Genomic DNA, 19,999 nt, shown 5'->3' on the forward strand with positions numbered 1-19,999 from the left:
AACCTAGGGTGGTTTGTACACAGATATATAGATATCTTACATAAAACATAAACTAATATAATACATTTAAGGCAATTCTTAAACCATATGGTGAAGCACAGGGGCTTGAATGAAACAGATATGAAGTTAAATGACGCCTGATTGGTAACTTTGTTAAATCAGGCAAAGGTTTTTTTTGAGAGGTGTTGCACCAAACACAAAGTTTTAAAGTACTATGAAACAAATTGAATTGCAGTCAAGCAAGCGAAGAATAATTTTACAACAAGACAAATTTAATACACTCCAGTCTCAAAGTTAAACTTAAAAGAGGGGACTGAGTAGTGTGGATCTTGCTGCTACTCCTGAGATTTCAAGGGTTACTTCTAGATTTACTTTAAGATTTCTTACAGTTATTACATTTTAGTAATAAGATTTTTGTTTTGATTTTTTTTTATTCTTTTGTAGTTAAAAACATAAAAGAAGCATGTCATTTTGTTTTCGAACCAAGTTGTGTTAACAGTTTTCAGAAAGGTCTACAGATCTTATTTCAAGATTTCTTGTTATTACATTTCAATAGTGTAAGATTTTTATTTGGATTCATTTTTGGATCCTTTATAGTCAAAAACACAACCCTCCCCCAAAAAACGTATGGTCTTTATTTTTAAACCCAAGTTCTGTTAACGGACCATTTGGAGAGGTTTACATTTGGTCAGCTCATTTTTCTTTCATCTCAAATTAAATGTGTAGAATAGAGTTTTTCTAACATCGCTAAAGAGATTTTTAATTGTGGAGGAGAGTTTTTTTTTAAACTGAGTTGTGTTCATGGAGCTTTTGGAGAGGCCTACATGTAGAATGTTCTGGAGTCACTTTTTTAAAAAAAAAAGATTTATTTCAACACAAATTCAGACACAGCTATGCTAATCTTATTGCATTGGTCACCAATTTTTTTTACATGAAGGACTTGTATGAATTTGCAGCATTTTTCAATTTGGCTAATTTTGGAGTTTGTATAGCAGGTTCTCCAGAATCATATCATCGTTTAAGCATGATTTACTTTCAGAAGCTTGACTTGAATTCTTGGGATTCAGGTGATCTACTGGAGGTGTTTAAAACAAGAGTTTAATTAGGGTAGACATAGGGCTATCTTCAGAAATTCCAGAACAGCTGAGTGGAATCTGAAAAGTAGAGACTTATCATTCAGGTGATACAAAAATACTTATCCCATGAACATGACAGTGAAAATTTGGAAATCAGTAAAGATTTAGTCCAGAATCAAATAGTCTGCTTCTGTACATGGACTATGCTCACTCAGAAAGAAATTGGTCTGACTTACCAGATCACGCCTCAAGACTATACTCTGTGGGCCAGTGCATTGTTAGGACAGTGAACAAAAGCACATCTACATTGACCAATAGTAATATAAACTCTGGAGCGCTTTGAGAGCTTAAAGGCAACTTGTGCAACTGAGGATAAACCCAATATAGTCTGTTTGTTCCTTATACCAAATGCAACAGTCATGTAAGTGGAAACACAACTCACTTGTCATATTATACTCAAGTCTTTTGCTTTCTAAAGAGTTAGGCTATCAGGTTCTGAGATTTACATTGCCACTCACATTCGCAACAACTAGTGCAGACATTGAAAATCCTGCTGCATCATTTAACAACTGGGAAATTATTAGTCATGGCCAACATTCTGAGAAACTAAGATTAAATTATAGCATTTATACAGAAGCATGGCTATTTACAAATTACAATAGTTTTCAATTCTAAGAGTTGATTTCAAATTGTGCACAATGGGATTTATGATAATGGCAACATAGACAATTTGCTACAATCAATTATCTAAATAGTCAATTAAGCTAGTTATTCAGGCTAATTAACTTAGATAAAGATTACATGCATGTTTAAACCATATAAAAGTAACTGTACCATCATCAGATTTGCTTGCCATTTGTCCAACATCATCTGCTACAGATTCTGGAGATTGCTGCTCCAGGTTCCTTCGTAACTGCTGTAAAAAGACCTCCATTGATAAGGTAAAGTGCAATTCCTTGTTGTTTAGCCAATGAACAACAAAAGGTCCATTAGTTTCTTCATGTTCACTTAAACTCAATGAAGTGATGGAGGGCAGCAGTGGAATGTCTATTCAAATGAGAATTAAGAAAACTTCAAAGACTGAATACTGGAAAAAATAAAATCAGAAATGTAAGCATGCAAAACAAGACAGGTACAGTAAAATAAAATTTCCAATGTTTGTGATAGGGATTAACTAATTTCCAATCTGAGTTCTTCTCCCAACGTCTTACTCTATTACACATTCTACCTTAAGGTGATTAGGCAACATGTTTTCAATTCTGTATTGCTAAACAAAAAAACTAGCACAGGTTCCACCCCATATCCGGGTGACATGTTCCAAGAACTACCACGGATGCCCGAAACCGCGGATATTAGCAAATTTTATTATTTAAATGGGAAACTTATCGCTCCAGCAGCCCCCAGAATTATTTTTGGAATGTTCCATGTAATATTTTCAGGCTACGGTAAGCCACGGATAACCGAAACAGCGGAAACTGAACCGGCAGAATCGGAATTCTACTGTTCAAAGTTTGTGAGAAGATTTGTAGCTCGGGTGCTCGTTGCTGTGGTTCTGTTTGCCGAGCTGGAAGTTTTTGTTGCAAACGTTTTGTCCCGTCTAGGTGACATCCTCAGTGCTTGGGAGCCTCCTGTGAAGCGCTTCTGTGGTGTTTCCTCCGGCATTTATAGTGGCCTGTCCCTGCCGCTTCCGGTTGTCAGTTTCAGCTGTCCGCTGTAGTGGCCGGTATATTGGATCCAGGTCTATGTGTTTGTTGATGGAGTTTGTGGATGAGTGCCATACTTCTAGGAATTCCCTGGCTGTTCTTTGTTTCGCTTGCCCTATAATGGTAGTGTTGTCCCAGTCAAATTCATGTTGCTTGTCGTCTGCATGTGTGGCTACTAGGGATAGCTGGTCGTGTCGTTTCGTGGCTAGTTGACGTTCGTGGATGCGGATCGTTAGCTGTCTTCCTGTTTGTCGTATATAGTGTTTTGTGCCGTCCTTGCGTGGGATTTTGTACACTACTGTATATCTTTGGGAAGCAACTGCAGTCAGATGCTTTGTTGTCAGTTCCTTTTTAATGAGGAAAAGGGTGAATTTATAACAATGACGTGCCTAAGATCATGAAGCTTACCATGTGCCAAATTCTGAGCTATACCTTAATTAGATGGTGCACGAGCAGAGACTGAGTCGGTTAGGATTGTATTCAATGGAGTTTAGAAGAATGGCATGGAAGGGTGGAATCTCACAGAAACCTATGGAATTCTACAGGACCAGAGAGGAAGGATGATTTCTGGGCGAGGTCGAGGGAGGTTTGCGGGGGTAGGAAAGAGTCCACAATCAGTTGTCACAATATACAGATAAGGGGTAATAAGAGTTTAAGATCTGAGATGAGGAGATATTTCTTCACTCAGACGGTGGTGAGTTTGTGGGATTTGCTGTCATAGCAAGTGACTGAGGCCAAAACACTCTTTTCAAGCAGGTAGATATAGTTTTTTTGTAGCTAAAAGAGATCAAGGGCTATGAGGAAAAGCACATTTAGGGAATTAAAGTCATGATCAGCCATGATGTTATTGAGTGACAGAACAAGCTCAAGGGACCAAATGACCTACTCTTATCTTCAATGAAATCACATCGATCAAGTTACTATTTCTAATGCAATTAGTATTTAAGACAGCAGTCCTTTGCATAACTTTCCTCAGTGAGAAACACAAAGAACATTGTTTCCTACATCTCATTGTATTAAAATATCCAATTATGAAACAAACACAGAATGCTGGAGGAACTCAGTCTGGTAGCATATGTGAAAGAGAGAAACAGTTAATCCTTTCTAATCTGGTGTGACTTCCCTTTAGAATCTCGGAAGAGTCAAACTTGACTCAATCATGCTGGAAAATCTCAGCAGGTCTGGCAGCATCTGTAAGGAGAGAAAAGAGTCAGTTAGACTCGAAATGTCAGCTCTTTCCTCTCCTTACAGATGCTGCCAAACCTGCTGAGATTTTCCAGCATTTTCTCTTTTGGTTTCAGATTCCAGTATCCACAGTAATTTGCTTTTATTGACTCAATCATGAACAGTTTCTCAGTTTATGGATGCTGCTAGACCTGCTGAGTTTCTCCAGTGTTGTGTTTGTTTCCGATTTATAGCATCCACAACATTTTGTCTTGAATGATACAGCAGACTTTGATATTGAAATACACAATATCCAATTCCCAAATTTGCTAATAACAAGCTTGGACATGTGGCAAACAGTAAAAGATGATCTAACTCAATTGCAACAGAACATGAATAAACTAATTGAATGGGCAGATAACTGATGGATGGAATTTAACAGATTGAAATGCAAGATGTTGCATTTAAGCAAAAAACAGATAGGGAGAGGCAGTTAGGCTTAATGATATCGTTCCAAAGGGAAGTAATGGACATGGGGAGATGAGGTTTCACTGGCACAAATCCTTGAAGGGGACAGCACATATTGAACGGTATTCAACAAAGTACAAGGGATCTTATGCTTACTAAACATAAATATTTAGTAGAAAAGCTGAACTTATATAAAGCTCTGCTGAGATCACAAATGGAGTTAAGTCTGAATACGACACAGATTGAATGTGAGGGCACTTGAAAAGATGCAGAAAAGACTTATAATAATGGTTCAAATGAGGAATTTGAGTTACTAGGTTAGGATGAAGAAGTCGGAGTTGACGAGAGTAGATGGCAGCATACAAGGTTGACAGGTTTAGATAAGGTAATAAAAAACATCTTTGCCCTCAGCTGTTTGTACAAGGTCTGAAGAAAGGCCCAGGGGTTTAGGCAAGAAGTATAGGGGAAGGTGCAAGGAAGTGCTTCTCTTAGGCAGGATCTGATGACCCAAATGTTGCTGTGCCCAAGGATGCTGCTGGCAGAGATAATCAATCATTTACTGAATGGGAAGTAAACTTATGGGGTAAAAGGGATTGAATAAGAAATAAGACCATAAAAGAAAAATGTAGGCCAATTGGCCCATTGAATTTGCTCCACCATTTGATCATGGCTACAAAAACACAAGTTGCTGGAAAATCTGAGTTCTGACAAAGGGTTACTGGACTAGAAACATTAAATCTCATTTCTCTTCACAGATGCTGCCAGACCTGCTGAGCTGTACCAGCAACTTCTGTTTTTGTTTATAATATACAGCATCTGCAGTTCTGTTTTTATTTGATCATGGCTGATAAAAGTTTCTTGATCCATTCTCATGTCTTCTCCCAGTAACTATACTAAGACAGAAGGATAGGTTCTTTATTAAAGAGAGTCAATCACTCAGTTCCACAGAATCACCATCGTCAAGCTGAAGTAATTCTTCCTCATCTCAATTCTAAGGGGTAGTCCCTTCACTCAAACAGTGTCCTTGGGTGCTTGTCTCTGCCCATTGAGTGGAAACATCTTCACTCTGTCCACTCTATCCAGGCCTCACAGTATTCTGTAACTTTCAAAGGGATCCTCCAACCATTCCTAACTCCATTGATTACAGACTCAGAGTACTTAATTGCTCCTTAATTAATTGGTCCTTGGAGTTTTTTGAAGAAGTAACAAAGAAGATTGATGAGGGCAGAGTAGTAGATGTGATCTATATGGACTTCAGTAAGGCGTTCGACAAGGGTCCCTATGGGAAACTGATTAGCAAGGTTAGATCTCATGGAATACAGGGAGAACTAGCCATTTGGATACAGAACTGATTCAAAGGTAGAAGACAGAGGGTGGTGGTGGAGGGTTGTTTTTCAGACTGGAGGCCTGTGACCAGTGGAGTGCCAAAAGGATCGGTGCTGGGTCCCTACTTTTTGTCATTTACATAAATGATTTGGATGCAAGCATAAGAGTATAGTTAGTAAGTTTGCAGATGACACCAAAATTGGAGGTGTAGTGGACAGCGAAGAGGGTTACCTCAGATTACAACAGGATCTGGATCAGATGGGCCAATGGGCTGAGAAGTGGCAGATGGAGTTTAATTCTGATCAATGTGAGGTGCTGCATTTTGAGAAAGCAAATCTTAGCAGGACTTATACACTTAATGGTAAAGTCCGAGGGAGTGTTGCTGAACAAAAAGACCTTGGAGTGCACGTTCATAGCTCCTTGAAAGTGGAGTCGCAGGTAGATAGGATAGTGAAGGGGACGTTTGGTATGCTTTCCTTTATTGATCAGAGTATGGAGTACAGGAGTTGGGAGGTCATGTTGTGCCTGTACAGGACATTGGTTAGGCCACTGTTGGAATATTGCATGCAATTCTGGTCTCCTTCCTATCAGAAAGATGTTGTAAAACTTGAAAGGGTTCAGAAAAGATTTACAAGGATGTTGCCAGGGTTAGAGGATCTGAGCTACAGGGAGAGGCTGAACAGGTTGGGACTGTTTTCCCTGGAGCATCGGACGCTGAGGGGTGACCTTATAGAGGTTTACAAAATTGAGGGGCATGGATAGGATAAATAGACAAACTCTTTTCCCTGGGGTGGGGGAGTCCAGAACTAGAAGGCATAGGTTTAGAGTGAGATGGGAAAGATATAAGAGAGACCTAAGGGGCAACCTTTTCACGCAGAGGGTTGTATGTGTATGGAATGAGCTGCCAGAGGATGTGGTGGAGACTGGTTCAATTGCAACATTAAAGAGGCATTTGGATGGGTATATGAATAGGAAGGGCTTGGAGGGATATGGGCCGGATGCTGGCAGATTGGGTTGGGATATCTGGTCGGCATGGACAAGTTGGACCGAAGGATCTGTTTCCATGCTGTACATCTCTATGTCTCTATTTAGAAAATAGTCCACACTCTGTTCTTCACACCAATATATAGAGCCTCACACTTTGCCACACTGTATTCTATCTGTAATTTGTTTTCCCACTTGCCGAATCTATCAAAGTCCTTCTGCAGACTCCCTGTTTGAACACCATTTTTGTGTCACCTGCAAGTGTAGCAACAATCCCCTCAGTTCCTTTGTGCAGATCATTTATGAACAACATGAATAGCAGTGGTCACAACACTGACTCCTGCAGGACTTCACTAGTCTTTGACTGCCATCTTGAAAAAAAGATCACTTCATTTCCATGGTTTTCTTTCAGTTAGCCAATTCTCCAGCGATTCCAGCATGTTGTCCCTCATAACATTAGGCTCTTATGTTATCTAGCAGCCTTCTGTGCAGCACTTTGCCAAAGTTCTTCTTAATGCAAGTAGATCATGTTCACTGGCTCTAAGAATTCTAACAGATTTGTCAAGCATGACCTCCCCTTGACGAAGCCATGCTGAATCAACCTTATTTTACCACGCACTTCCAATACTCTAATCTCATCCTTAATGATGGACTCAAGCCTTAACAATGTCAAAGGTCAGACTAACCACGCGAAATTTCTCGTTTACTGCTTCCCTCCTGAGATGTTAAAGGATTATTAATTTGTTCTGCTGACATGTAAGGAATTGGATGGCCCAGGGGTTGCGTTTTTCCGTCTTGCAGGCAGGATGTGACAATCTACTCATACTCTCTAAATAGTGGTCTGAGGCGTAACCTAGCTGCTCACCGGTCCGAGGCATAACCTGGCCGCACACTGTTACTCGAAATAATAGAATTATTTTACATTGTTTTGGGCGGCACGGTGGCACAGTGGTTAGCACTGCTGCCTCACAGCGCTAGAGACCCGGGTTCAATTCCCAACTCAGGCGACTGTGTGGAGTTTGCACATTCTCCTAGTGTCTGCGTGGGTTTCCTCCAGGTGCTCCGGTTTCCTCCCACAGTCCAAAAAAAAGTGTGCAGGTTAGGTGAATTGGCCATGCTAATTTGCCCGTAGTGTTAGGTGCAGGGGTAAACGTAGGGGTCTGGGTGGGTGCACTTCGGCGGGTCGGTGTGGACTGGTTGGGCTGAAGGGCCTGTTTGCACACTGTAAATAAGTTAGTTAGTTTTTGGGGGGCATGTGATGATGGGAGAATGGTAGGGGTTTGTGTCTTGCGTGCATGACTGACTGTTATGTAAAACTCTATACAAAGGGAGGTCAGTTTCCTTGTTCATGGAGTCTCACTTGACACGCTCTGTAAGCATTGTGAAGAGTGTTAAGTGATCCTCCAAAAGCTGGTAGTTGCTTAAATCAATCGTGGCTTTTCACCAAAGTTGGCGTATTGCAGTTGCATCAAGCGTGTAAGAATCTCAAGGGAACCTAACACCTCCCTGTTTAAACAGGGGCATGACATTCACCATTTTACTAGTCTTCTGGACCTCCCTGGCTCTCGCGATTCTGAAAAGATCATCAATGCCTTCATAATCTCCCAGCTATCTCCTCCGGAGAATCTTGGGGTTTATTCCATCTGGTCCAAGTGATTTATCATCTTCAGACTTTTTAAATACCCCAGCACCCTGCCCTTAGTGATGCCATTGCACCCAACACTGCACCTGGAATCTCAAAGATTGCTAATCTACTGATGTTATCCACCATGAAGACTGATGCAACTGTTCCTCTGTCATTTATGTCTTCTCCATTTCTACTTGTCCAGCCTCATTTTCCAATGGTTTAATGGTCACTCTTCCCTTTCTTTCTCGCTCTCTCACCTGGTATATCAAAAACAAGTCTTGCAATCTTCTTTTATATTACTAGCTAGCTTACCCTCACACTTTGTTTATTACACCTCCTTATTGATGTTTTAATTATCTTCTGCTGGATTTTAAAGGCTTCCCACTTACCTTCAGAACATTGTATGCTTTTTACTTTTTCTTCTATACCTTCCCGGACTTCCCTTAGATAGCCTTGTCCTCATACAGTCAGAGATGTAGAACATGGAAACAGATACTTCAGTCCAGCTCGACCATGTTGACTAGATATCCCAACTTAAATCTTGCTTAGTAGCTTTCCTCTTCCTTAGGATAATGTTCTGCTGTGCCTCCCAAATTACCCCCAGAAATTACTGTCATAGTTGCTTCACTGACTTCCTTGTTCAACCCCTTTTATCAAACAACTCTGGGCAGCTCCTCCATCATGTCCTTGTACCCTGTAGTCAACATTAATACAGTTATGTCTGATTCCAGCTTCTCTCTCTCAAATTACATGGAGAGTTCCATCGTTATCACTACTCCCTGGGGACTCCTTCACCATAAACTCCCAAATCAAGGCTGCCTCATTACACATCATGAAATCCAGAATTACCTGTTCCCTAATGGGCTCCATCACAAGCTGCTATAAAAAAAGTACCTTGCTGACATTCCACAAATTCCTTTTCTTGGATCTGCTCCCACTATGATTTTCCCAAATGCATAGTGAAGTCCCCATGATTACTGTAATAATGCCTTGCTTACATCCCTTTTCTATCTCCCAATTTAGTTTAAGTCCCACATCCTGACAATTGCTCAGGGGTCTGTACCTAACTCCTATCAGGGTCTCTTTTCCTCGGTGGTTCAACTCTACCCACATAGGATTGATGGGATTTTTCAATACAGAGCAGACTGATTTTGATAGGTTAAATAAACTTTTCACTAGTTCATGGTATGTGTTGAGTGCCAACTTGGCTAGCATTTATTGCCCTTCCCTATTTCCCTTGGAGGTGGTGGTGGTGAGCTCCTCTTTGCAGTTAGAAGTTTATTCTATAGATAAGAAACTAGTGAAATTAAACTTTTCATAAACTAAGTGCAGACTCAACTTATCATTTATTTAGGTATTTTCTTTTCGTACCAAAATGCAGGGAAGTAGCTCAGTAAAACACGTAAGAGAGCGGATTTTAAATCTAAAATTCTCGTTCATGGGGAAACACACAAGGGAAAGTACATCCCACTGCTTGCTGGCTCATGGTTTCCACATGAAGTCACTTTTTTCCATAGTTTCTTTGGGAGTACTATAATGTTAGACAAGCTCTCTTTCAAAGATGCCACACAGTGGCCAAACAGGAAAATCCCAATGAGGAAATAAATTTGGATTGTTTCGTAAGTTTCGTAAGAATTGACAGCAATAGTTTTCCTCCACGAAAGTACAAATACTTGAGCAAAAACAAATGTTTCTCTAGATTATTTCAAGATAAAGATATACAGATGTATAGCATAAAAACAGACCCTTTGGTTCAACTTGTCCATGTCGACCAGAAATCCTCGATAAGTCTAGTCCCATTTGCCATTGTTATTATTAATTAGCTATTAAAACAGGTAACGCAATGATGCAGCGGTCAACCTTAACTAAAGAATTCTATAAAAGGAATACTGTATTTGCAATAAACTCTCAAACCAGTGTATGGATACATAGATTATTCTCATGTCTCTAAACCATATATCTCTAAACCCTTACTATTCATATACCCATCCCAATGCCTTTTAAATGTTGGAATTGTATCAGTCTCTGCTACTTCCTCTCTCAGCCCAGTCCATACATGCACCACCTTGTACATGAAAAGGTTATCCCTTAGGTCCCGTTTAAATCTTTCTCCAATAACAAACCTTCCACAGATCACTGACTATTACCATCCTAGTGAAAGAGACCTTTTAGAAGGCACAAGCTGGATGATTCTTTTTGGTGCCATCACTTCCTTGCAATGAAAACTCAATTTCTCGGAATTCCTCTAATTTTACAAAACCTAAGCACAACAGTTTGACCACTCCTACTTCCCTTCCGAAGCATGGCACCACAACTGAACACTAAACATCATTTTCTAAACTGTCCTATCAGCACAGCGTCACTTTTACTACTGCCCATTCACTATTACTGACAAGCTGCCTCTACCACTTCAACTAACTCAAATTACCGCATAATAATGGACTCCTCTTTACTCTTGATATACATAGTCCTCTGCAGTGCCATCCCTCACCAAATGGCCTACAATGTCCTCCGAATCTTTAATGAATAAAGACCCAATCAACTTCTATTCAAAACATTCCATCTAGCTAAACTGGTTCTTAAATTGAATGAGTTTATTTAGACTGGGCAACTACGCTCCCCCCAAATAAAAAGGCGATGCATTGAATTAAAGAAATCTTCAGCTGAGCTTTTTGTTTTTACAAGCCATAACTATGCACTAATTAAGTTATAAATTATAGAAAGGGACCATGTGACAATATACATGTGTTATCTTCCAAATAACAAGCCAAATTGTACAGTAAGTGAATAAAAAAATTTGGTCAATTTATTTTTGAATACTAATTTACCCTCATGTCAATTCTGAAGCAAATGGATCTTTCACATCAAATTTTTAGAAATCCTTTTAGTACATCTACTTCATCTTTTCTCAGGATATTCATTTTATGTGGGCTGCTTGAGCAGCAAGTACTGATCCTTAAGGTACTCCACTAATTGAAAGGCACCTTTATCAGAGTCTGCTGACATGAGAATAATCTATGTATTCGTACACTGGTTTGAGAGTTTATTGCAAATACAGTATTCCTTTTATAGAATTCTTTAGTTAAGGTTGACCGCTGCACATTGCGTTGCCTGTTTTAATAGCTAATTAATAATAACAATTGCATTAGCTTCATAGTTTGTTTAAATGGGGAAGTAGTTATCTCTGCAAAATTGAATTTCTGTCCCTTTGAGGCGATGTCATCTTAAATTCAGCCACTGATGATTTAATTAATGAAATATTAACTGATAGTTGAGTACAGTTTGATACAAAGGTGCCTTTAAATTTTTGCAGATATAATGAATAGTCTTAGATGAATTTTCTCAGCAATCCAAGTTTAATTCTTCAATGTGTTTGACATATGAGATGAACAGGAAATATACGTTGAACTATAATGTTATGAGAGGTTATCTTTACAGGCAAAACTGTATTGTAGAGAATTTACATGGTTTTCTTTGAAATTGTAAAAGTCACATGAGTATTGTATGGACAAAATAGAGTCAGAGATGTACAGCACAGAAACAGACCCTCCGGTCCAACCTGTCCATGCCGACCCAAAATCCCAACCCAATCTAGTCCCTTCTGCCAGCACCTGTCCCATATCCCTCGAAACCCCTTCCTATTCATATACCCACCAAATGTTTAAATGTTGCAACTGTACCAGCCTCCACCACTTCCTCTGGCAGCTCATTCCATACATGTACCACCCTCTGTGTGAAGACATTGCCCCATAGTTCTCTTTTATATCTTTCCCTCTAGTTCTGGACTCCCCGACCACAGGGAAAAGACTTTGTCTGTTTACCCTATCCATGCCCCTCAATTTTGTAAACCTCTGTAAGGTCATCCCTCAGCCTCCAATGTTCCAGGGAAAACAGGCCCAGCCTGTTCAGCCTCTCCCTATAGCTCAAATCCTCCACTCCTAGCAACATCCTTGTAAATCTTTTCTGAATCCTTTCAAGTTTCACAATATCTTTTCAATAGGAAGGAGACCAGAATAGTAGGCAATATTCCAACAGTGGCCTAACCAATGTCCTGTACATCTGCAACATGACCTCCCAACTTCTGTACTCAATATTCTGTTTGACAGAATCACTGCATACAAGTCAAAAACCCTTGTGAGCTACTCGAATAGAATCTTATTGTATGTAAACAATAATGAATGAAGTTAACAAACACACACCAGGTTATAGTTCAACAGGTTTATTTGGAAGCACTGCTTCTTCATCAGGTGGTTGTGGAGCATGAGATTGTAGGACACAGAAATTATAACAAAGTTTGCAATGTGATGTAACTGAAATTATATAATTTCAGTTACATCACAGTGTAAACTTTTGCTATAAATTTTGTGTCCTACAATCTCATGCTCCATAACCACCTGAAGGTGCAGCGCTCTGAAAGAGAGTGCTTCCAAATAAACTTGTTGGACTATAACCTGGTGTTGTGATTGTTAACTTTGAATGGCCCAGTCCAACACTGGCACCTCCAAATCAATAATGAATAAAACAAATTGATCTTGCGTATAATTTATAATATACATTAATGATATAGATGAAGGCGTTGAAAGTAATATTAGCAAATTTGCTGATGACACAAAGCTGGCTGGCAGGATGAAATATGAGGAGGATGTTATGAGAATACAGGGTGACTTGGACAGACTAGATGAATGGACGGATGCATGTCAGATGCAGTTTAATGTGGATAAATGTGTGGTTATCCACTTTGGTGGCATGAACAGGAAGGCAGATTACTATCTAAATGGAGACAAGTTAGGTAAAAGGGAAGTACAACGAGATCTAGGTGTTCTTGTACATCAGTCAATGAAAGCAAGCATACAGGTACAGCTGGCAGTGAAGAAAGCCAATGGAATGTTGGCCTTCATAACAAGAGGAATTCAGTATAGGAGCAAAGAGTCCTTCTGCAGCTGTAGAGGGCCCTGGTGAGACCGCACCTGAAGTATTGTGTGCAGTTTTGGTCTCCAAATTTGAGGAAGGATATTCTGGCTATTGAGGGAGTGCAGCATAGGTTCACAAGATCAATTCCCTGAATGGCAGGACTATCATATGTTGAAAGATTGGAGCGACTGGGCTTGTACAGACTAGTTTAGATGGATGAGTGGGGATCTGATTGAGATGTACAAGATTATTAAAGGTTTGGACATTCTGGAGGCAGGAAGCATATTTCCGCTGATGGGTGACTCCAGGACCAGAGGACACAGTTTAAAAATAAGGGGTAGGCCATTTAGAACAGAGTTGAGGAGAAACTTCCTCACCTAGAGAGTGGTAGACATATGAAATGCTCTGCCCCAGAAGGCAGTGGAGGCCAAGTCTCTGGATACTTTCAAGAAAGAGATGTATAGAGCTCTTCAAGATAGTGGAATCAAGGGTCATGGGGATAAGGCCGGAACAGGATACTGACTGTGGATGATCAGCCAAGATCATAATGAAAGGTGATGCTGGCTCAAAGGGCCGAATGGCCTTCTCCTACACCTATTGTCTATCGTTGAATTGAAAATTTTATTCATACTCCATTTCATCAATCTCTAAATGAAACTACAAGCAGTTTGAGAACGAGGGCATGTGTATAGTAAGAGGCTTGTGCATCCTGTCCTAGTGATGTCTGCTGCTTACTGTCTCAACTATCTTTGCAATTAGTCTGTTTCATTGTCTTGGAGGGAAGCTTTTGCTGACAAATTGAGATAGCAAAATCAAATTTTGTTTGCAATATTTCTCTTCCCTATTTCCCCTTACTTTCTTGAAGGGGCTGACATTTGGTGAAGTCTAAATCTAAAGATGTTTGCCCTAATGTCCTTCGTTCATTTATGATGAAAGATACACTTGCAGTTCTCATAGAACTTCTTTCACAAGGACTGGAATTTAATGTAGCCATCAGAAGTGGTTGCAAATCGGCAAAAACAGTGGAATAAGAAGGAGGCACAATGGACTAGAACCTCTAATGTGAAACTGCATCCACCTTTTACCACTGATGGAAGTCTCCAAGGTGGTGTCATCACTACAATGGAGAAGGCAGTTATGTGCAATAACCAAGTGATTTAATCTCTCTAGATGTTGTTATTTACAGTTTAGAGGAGGGAAGCAAATGAAATAGTTCTACATTTTCTGACCACACAGAATTAGCTGGAATTCAGAGTGGTGAGGGGAATGCTAGAACCTACTGAGATTTAGACAAGTTGAGTGGGCAAATGCACAGTAGATGCAGTATCATGTGGATAAGTGTGAAATTGTTCACTTCGTGTGAAAATCAGAATTGCAGAGTATTATTTAAATGGCAACAGACAGGAAAAGGTTAATGTACAAAGGAACTTGGGGTATCCTTTTACATCGGCTATTGCATTGGTGTAGCAAGCAGTTACGAAGATCGTTTATTCAGAATTCAGAATAGGAGTTGGGAGGTCAAGTTGCAGTTGTACATGAAATTGGTGAGGCCAATTTTGGAATATTGTGTGCAACTTTGGTCTCCTTCCTATCAAAAGGATGTTCTGAAACTTGAAAGAGTTCAGAAACATTTATGAGGATATTGCCACGGTTGTAAGGTCTGAGGTATAGGAGAGGCTGAATAGGCTGGGACTGTTTTCTCTGGAGCATCAGAAGCTGAGGGGTGATCTTAGAGGTTTACAAAATTATGATGGGCATGGATAGAATAAATAAACAAGGTCTTTTCCCTGGGGTGGGGAGTCCAAAACTAGAGGGCATAGGTTTAGGGCGAGCGGGTAAAAATTTAGAAAACACCTAAGGGGCAACATTTTCATGCAGAGGATGGTGAGTGTATGGAATGAGCTGCCAGAGGAAGTGGTGGAGGCTGGTGCAATTATAACAAAGGCATTTGGATGGGTATATGAATAGGAAGATTTCAGTCATAGAGATGTACAGCATGGAAACAGAACCTTTGGTCCAACCTGTCCATCTACCTGCGACTCCACTTTCAAGGAGCGATGAACCTGCACTCCAAGGTCTCTTTGTTCAGCAATACTCCCAAGGATCTTACCATTAAAATGTACAAGTTCTGCTAAGATTTGCTTTTTTGAGAACCATATGGACCAAGTGCTGGAAATGGGACTAGACTAGGTTAGGATATCAAGTCAGCATTGGTGAGTTGGACCAAAGGGTCTGTTTCTGTGTTGTACATCTCTACGATGATTATTATTCCATGCTGGTACATTATCTCCTATCCAGTATGCTTCAATTTTTCTAACAAGCCTCCTGTGGGGTCTTCAAACTTGCCAAACATATAAGTATACTGCCTCCATCAGCTCACCTTTATCGACTTTGTTCATAACATTTTCAAAAAACTCCAGGAGTGTCAAGCACTATTTTCCATTTGCAAATACATGCAGGCTATGCCCAGGTTGTCATTCAAGTGCCTATTCATCCCATCCTTTACAACAGATTCTAGCATTTTCCCCTCTACTGATGCAAGGCTAATAGGTCAGAGTTCCTTTTTTCTCTCACATTTGCTATCTTCCAAACCACAGGAATAAATCAATCCCCCTGTCCTTATGCTAACTACCATGCAAAACTGGGAGCATCAGTGAGATTACTGCTCAAGGACTTCTTTTTAACTTCATTCATAACTCTCTGAAATCTGTCCTACTTCATCCCTTTTCATACTTTTGATATTGGTACCAACGTGGACCATGATCTAGGGCTGAACCGTTCCCCACAAGACCTGCAATCACTTCATGATATCTTTGACCCTGGCATCAGGAAGGCAACTCACTATCCTGGAATCACATTTAATGCCACAGAAATGCCAGACTGATCCCTTGACTGCAGAAACCCAAATCACCACTACTATTCGATTCTTCTTCCTCCTTCTCTATACTGCTGAGTTGGTCATTGTATCATAGGCTTCGCTCTGGCTCTATTCCAGAGGATCCATCACTTCACCTGTTTCCAAAATGGAATGCTTATTTGGAACCAAAATACAACTCACAACTACTATAGTGCCTGCCTGGTTTCTTTAGGCTGATTCAGTCTCTGCTCAAACTTCTAACATGTGGTGTGACCATCTCTCTATAAATGCTATGTAGATAGCCTTTTTTTGGGGATGCACAACAGCCACTGGTCAAATTTCAAGACTGGATATACACCACACTTGGCCCTTCAGACTTTCCATTCCATAACTCAAAAAAATTATTTGCCAACCTTAGAATAAGCAATAGCTTACTAAAAAAATTTAACAAGCTATTTCACAAAGAAAAAAAGACAAAAGACCTGTACCCTAAAAAGGATGATTCTGGGTATTCCAAGATGGAGGATGGGAAAGGTTTCTGGCTGTAACAAGCTGCTTCTTTTGAAGTATTTTAGGTGTTGGAGGTGATTTCCTCTAATTACAGGAGCAACAATTACTATTTTATATGCTGTTGCATTATTTTTTCTCCAAATTTCCCAAACAAAGTCAAAACAGCAACACTTTTAAAAGGGAGAGGAGCAGAAAGGCAACACATGAGGAGATAAAAACAATGACTGCAGATGCTGGAAACCAGATTTTGGATTAGTGGTGCTGGAAGAGCACAGCAGTTCAGGCAGCATCCAAGGAGCAGTAAAATCGACATTTCAGGCAAAAGCCTCCTCCTTGACCTATCACCTTCATCCCCTCCCCCACTCACCTATTGTACTCTATGCTACTTTGTCCCCACCCCCACCCTCCTCTAGCTCATCTCTCCCCTCTTTAGGCTCTCTGCCTTTATTCCTGATGAAGGGCTTTTGCCCGAAACGTCGATTTTGCTGCTCCTCGGATGCTGCCTGAACTGCTGTGCTCTTCCAGCACCACTAATCCAAAAACACATGAGGAGGTCAGTGCAGGGGGGAGGGAGAGTGGGAGGGACATCTGGGAAAATTAACACAGTGAAATTCACAACTAATCTTGGAGGATCCTGTTTGGGAGTGGTCACAGCACAGAAACAGAAAAGTGAATATCTTTAAGTGTGGCCTTGCAATAAGTCTGCAGTAGTGAGTAGAGTGGGTTGTTTCTTGATTATACATTTTATTGAGATATGTCTCTTCATAATACTTATGGCTTATTTTTAAGTATAAAGTTAGCCTCGAGCGGTGTTTTGTAGAGGAATAAGACAGTGCTATTTTCTGGGTCTTTGAGGAGAAAGTGAGGTCTGCAGATGCTGAAGATCAGAGCTGGAAATGTGTTGCTGGAAAAGCGCAGCAGGTCAGGCAGCATCCAGGGAACAGGAGAATCGACGTTTCGGCCATAAGCCCTGAAGAAGGGCTTATGCCCGAAACGTCAATTCTCCTGTTCCCTGGATGCTGCGTGACCTACTGCGCTTTTCCAGCAACACATTTCCAGCTATTTTCTGGGTCTGCAGATCGAAAGAAGCAAAAATGGCCTTGAGGAGAGGGATATGCTCTTCTTGTTGCATGTGGGAGTTTAGGGAGAGTTTATGGGTTCCTGAGGATTATATCTACAATAAAGGTCGTTGGTTCCGAACCCTAACTGATCGAATGGATCGGTTGTAGGGGCAGTTAGAGGCAATGAGGAATTTATAAGAGCAAGGGAATGAGATAGATAGTTATAGGAAGGGAAAAGTTGCAAATACAGTCACATAGATGGGTTAGCTCCAGGAGAGGCAAAAGAGGTAGGCAGGTAGTGCAGGAGTTTTAGATTAGATTAGATTAGATTAGATTAGATTACAGTGTGGAAACAGGCCCTTCGGCCCAACAGGTCCACACCGACCCGCCGAAGCGAAACCCTACATTTACCCCTTACCTAACACTATTCACCTGACCCTGCACATCTTTGGACTGTGGGAGGAAACCCACGCAGACACGGGAAGAACGTGCAAACTCCACACAGTCAGTCGCCTGAGGCGGGAATTGAACCCGGATCTCTGGCGCTGTGAGGCAGCAGTGCTAACCACTGTGCCACCGTGCCGCCCATTTTCTGTGGCTATCCCCATTTCAAACAAGTATGCTATTTTGAAAATGTAGTGAACGATGGTTTCTCAGGAGAATATAGCACGAGCAGGCAAGTTTCTGCATTAGAGCCAGTCTTTGATACCAATGAGGGGTACATCGGGTTCCAAGAGACCAATTGTGTGAGGGAGTCTCTACATATTCGGTTCCATTGACACAGGAGAGGAAAAGGAAGAGATTCTGAAGGGACAACAGAGAGAGTTAGGTAGGAAATTAAAAAGGAAGTCCTCGAGAGTAGTAATATCTGTATTACTCCTGGTGCTACGAGCTAGTGAGGGCAGAAATAGGAGGATAGAGCAGATGAATGCATGGCTGAGGAGCTGGTGTATGGGAGAAGGATTCACATTTTTGGATCATTGGAATCTCTTTTGGGTAGAAGTGACTTGTACAAGAAGAACGGATTGCACCTAACTTAGAAGGGGACTAATATACTGGCAGGGAAATTTGCTAGAGCTGCTCAGGAGGATTTAAACTAGCAAGGTTAGGGGAGGGGGTGGTGGAATAGTGAGGAAAGAGATCAATCGGAGACCGATACAGTTGATAAAAGAAGCGAGTCAGTCAAATCAGTCAGGGTAGGCAGAGGCAAAGCAGAGAACAAGGTAGGACAGATCAATTAAACAACATTTGTTTCAATGCAAGAGGCCTAATAGGAAAGGCAGATGAACTCAGGGCATGGTTAGTAACATGGGACTGGAATATCATAGCAATTACAGAAACATGGCTCAGGGATGGACAGGACTGGCAACTTAATGTTCCAGGATACAAATGTTATCGGAAGGATAGAAAGGGAGGTAAACAAGGAGGGAGAGTGGTGTTTGGATAAGGGATAGCATTACAGCTGTATTGAGAAAGGATATTCCCAGAAAAATATCCAGGGAAGCTATTTGGATTAAACTGAGAAATAAGGGATGATCACCTTATTGGGAATGTATTATAGACTCCCTAATAGTTAGAGGGAAATTGAGAAACAAATTTGTAAGGAGATTTCAGTTATCTGAAGAATAATAGGGTGGCTATGGTAGGGGATTTTAACTTTCTAAACATAGACTGGGACTGCCATAGTGTGAAGGGTTTAGATGGAGAGGAATTTGTCAAGTGTGTAAAAGAAACTTTTCTGATTCAATATGTGAATGTACCTACTAGAGAAGGTGCAAAACTTGACCTACCCTTGAGAAATAAGGCATGGCAGGTGACTTATTTCTATAATTCTATTAATTCTATTAGACCATAATTCTATTAGTTTTAAAATAGTGATGTAAAAGGATAGACCAGATCTAAAAAAGTTGAAGTTTAAATTGGAGGAAAGCTAATTTTGACAGAATTAGGCAAAAACTTTCAAAAGGTGACTGGGGGCAGATATTTGTAGGTAAAGGGACAGCTGGAAAATGGGAAGCCTTCAGAAATGAGATAACGAGTGTCTAGAGAAAGCATATTCCTATGAGGGTCAAAGGAAAGGCTGGTAAGTGTGGGGAATGCTGGATGACTAAAGAAATTGAGGGTTTGGTTAAGAAGCTGGTGTGGGCGGTACAGTGGTTAGCACTGCTGCCTCACAGCGCCAGAGACCCGGGTTCAACTCCCGCCTCAGGCGACTGACTGTGTGGAGTTTGCACGTTCTCCCCGTGTCGGCGTGGGTTTCCTCCGGGTGCTCCGGTTTCCTCCCACAGTCCAAACATGTGCAGGTCAGGTGA

At 40.8% G+C, this 19,999-nt stretch overlaps 1 protein-coding gene across 3 annotated transcripts in view; it reads right to left on the minus strand.

Annotated features, from left to right (window-relative positions):
- dmxl1 (Dmx like 1) overlaps positions 1 to 19,999 on the minus strand; it is a 233,485-nt gene that overhangs the window by 143,307 nt on the left and 70,179 nt on the right. For all 3 annotated transcript variants that reach the window (XM_043711450.2, XM_043711440.2, XM_043711459.2), the window contains exon 10: positions 1,911 to 2,123. In XM_043711450.2, the coding sequence (XP_043567385.2) occupies positions 1,911 to 2,123 (213 nt within the window). The remainder of the gene's footprint in view (positions 1 to 1,910; positions 2,124 to 19,999) is intronic.

The sequence above is a fragment of the Chiloscyllium plagiosum genome, unplaced genomic scaffold (genome assembly GCF_037043375.1).
Source record: "Chiloscyllium plagiosum isolate Xiang-an unplaced genomic scaffold, Cpla_swu_hap1 HiC_scaffold_2, whole genome shotgun sequence".
Taxonomy (NCBI): Eukaryota; Metazoa; Chordata; class Chondrichthyes; order Orectolobiformes; family Hemiscylliidae; genus Chiloscyllium; species Chiloscyllium plagiosum.